At 43.3% G+C, this 2,498-nt stretch overlaps 1 protein-coding gene across 1 annotated transcript in view; it reads left to right on the forward strand.

The window, feature by feature from the left end:
* Positions 1 to 2,058, forward strand: part of LOC104962752 (engulfment and cell motility protein 1-like) — a 46,478-nt gene extending 44,420 nt beyond the window's left edge. Inside the window, exons 10-13 of the mRNA XM_010791247.1 lie at positions 76 to 154; positions 1,097 to 1,138; positions 1,444 to 1,494; positions 1,924 to 2,058. Of these exons, the coding sequence (XP_010789549.1) occupies positions 76 to 154; positions 1,097 to 1,138; positions 1,444 to 1,494; positions 1,924 to 2,058 (307 nt within the window). The remainder of the gene's footprint in view (positions 1 to 75; positions 155 to 1,096; positions 1,139 to 1,443; positions 1,495 to 1,923) is intronic.
* The last annotated feature ends 440 nt before the right edge of the window (positions 2,059 to 2,498 follow it).

Here is a 2,498-nt window from a genome sequence, read left to right on the forward strand (position 1 = left end):
GTGTGTGTGTGTGTGTGTGTGGGTGTGTGTGTGTGTGTGTGTGTGTGTGTGTGTGTGTGTTTTGTCTAATTCCAGGACTGATCAAGACATTCAGACCTACACTGTTGCTGTCATCAATGCTCTCTTCCTCAAAGCTCCTGAGGAGAAGAGACAGGTGAGGCTGCGGTGTGCACACACAACTGCACTGCACATCATTTTCATGAAGTAGTGAGCTTTACATGTGAACACATCTGCATTTGTACTGTAACAGTGTACTTTGTGTGTATATTTGTGTGTTAAAACATAGTGTTGTAGTAAAATCCAGTAATTAAAGGCCAACATACCCCCTCATGCCATTTCTCTCCGCTCCTCTCAGTGACATTCTTGTTCAACCATGCTCTCATTTCTCCGCTCCTCTCCCTCCTTCGCTCTCTCACCTATCACACTTTGCCCAGTAGCAAGTCACATGACTCCTTGAATCAGCACGATGGGGTCCAGCGATGTGCTTTGACATTAATAATGAATGATGCTAACCCACAGCTTTTCCTCTATGCAGCATACAAAGTTAAAAACACGCTAGGCAGAAGTAAGCTCCAGCTCTAGCACACTCAGATATTGCAGTGCTTCTATTTTCTGCTGAGTTGCCTAGATCATATTCATGTGGTTGGTTGGCAGCAATTTTAAGGGTTGTTTTAGGTGATGAGTAAAGATTTCTCTGTGCAAGCATGTATACTTATATGACTTAACGCCATAGCTGAAAGTGTAATATCAGCAGAAAAGGCACTTATAATAACTTGATCATCATTTCAGGTTATTTTATACGCAGATTTATAACAGATAACACATTTGTGTGTGTGTGTGTGTGTGTGTGTGTGTGTGTGTGTGTGTGTGTGTGTGTGTGTGTGTGTGTGTGTGTGTGTGTGTGTGTGTGTGTGTTTTTTAAGGCCTTGACCATGAGTAAAGCTATTATTATGATCCCCCAGTCTCCCACCATATTGCTGACTCAGCTGCCTCTCCGCCATTTTTTAACCTCCTCTCAGTCTCTCGTTTTCCACATCCATTCACTCACTCACTCTCTGTCTCTGACTTTCTTTCCTCACCGCACACGATATGGTAGTTTGATGAGCACATTGTGGACATCCTAAATTGTCCCCTGACAGTAAGTGCAACCTTGATTAGCACACTTTGTAGTATGCACTTTAGAAGACATCAATTAGTGCATTTAGTGTCCCTTTTTTAAGATTAAGTTATTCTTTGGGATGGCTTTCTTATTTTCTGCGGTGTACATACTTTGCAGTGTCCTGCTGTGGCAGTTTTGTTTATTTTACCCGCATTCATTTCTCATTACAGAATAGAAATCTTTTAAAAATATATATTTGCTTGTCTATATATTGTTGTTTCTCATCATCTCCTTCTGTCTTTCTCTATCTCTATATATCCTTCCTTTTCTTTCTCCCTCTATAGGAGATGGCCCATATTCTTGCCCAGAAACAGCTGCGCTCCATCATCCTCAGTGTAAGTCTAAACATGCCCTTCTCTTCACTTCCCCAGTGTATTCCTCTTTCTCTGTGAAAAAATCTGTCTTTATCTCTGTTCGGGCTTTGTGCCTCTGCACCAGTGTGATATCAGAAAGGAAAAAGACACCTGCCACTTCTGCCTCTGTCTCACATCGTTGGTTATTATCTACTATACTTACTGTCTCACACCTCTTCCCTTCTCTCCCTTTCATCCTCTCCCTGTTAAACCTAATTTCTCCCTCTCCTGTTCCCTCATCTGACTTATGCTCCCAAATCCTCTTATTTTTTTTCTTATGTCGTACCGTCTTCCTCTAAAATGTGTCGTCTTTTGACCCAAAAACTAATCCTCTCACCTTTGCTTTCTCTTTTCACATATGACACTCCCCGCTCTTCTACCTCCCCCTCCTCTATCCTCCTCACCGTGTAGAACGTGATCCGGAGCCCCACTCCCATCAACGATGAGATGGCCCACCAGCTGTACGTCCTGCAGGTGCTCACCTTCAACCTGCTGGAGGACCGCATGATGACCAAGATGGATCCACAGGACCAGGTGGGGGGATGATGCCGACAGGAAGGAGTATGGATGCATGAAAGGATAGGGAAACATCATTATCTTAAAAACAATTAGTTAAAGGTGTGGTAGGTAATTTTGGAGAAACCAGCTCGAGTGCGCTAGAATTTGAAAATACACAATGTGGAAGCCGTAGTACTGTAAAAAGCATGACCAATCATTTTAGCCGGCCCGGCTAAAGCAACTGGATGGCCTACCTGCCTGTCAGCCTTCCATCTGTGCACAAACTTATCTCGTGCCCTCATTGGTCATGTGCGCGTTCGTGTGTGTTGGAGGAGGGGCTCTGTAAGGAAGTAGCAGATTTCTTCCGGTTGTGTATTTTCAAATTCTAGCGCACTCGAGCTGGTTTCTCCAAAATTACCTACCACACCTTTAACTAATTGTTTTTAAGATAATGATGTTTCCCTATCCNACACACACACACACACACA

Source organism: Notothenia coriiceps, unplaced genomic scaffold (assembly GCF_000735185.1).
Source record: "Notothenia coriiceps isolate Sejong01 unplaced genomic scaffold, NC01 NC01_scaffold00035352, whole genome shotgun sequence".
In the NCBI taxonomy this organism is placed as follows: domain Eukaryota; kingdom Metazoa; phylum Chordata; class Actinopteri; order Perciformes; family Nototheniidae; genus Notothenia; species Notothenia coriiceps.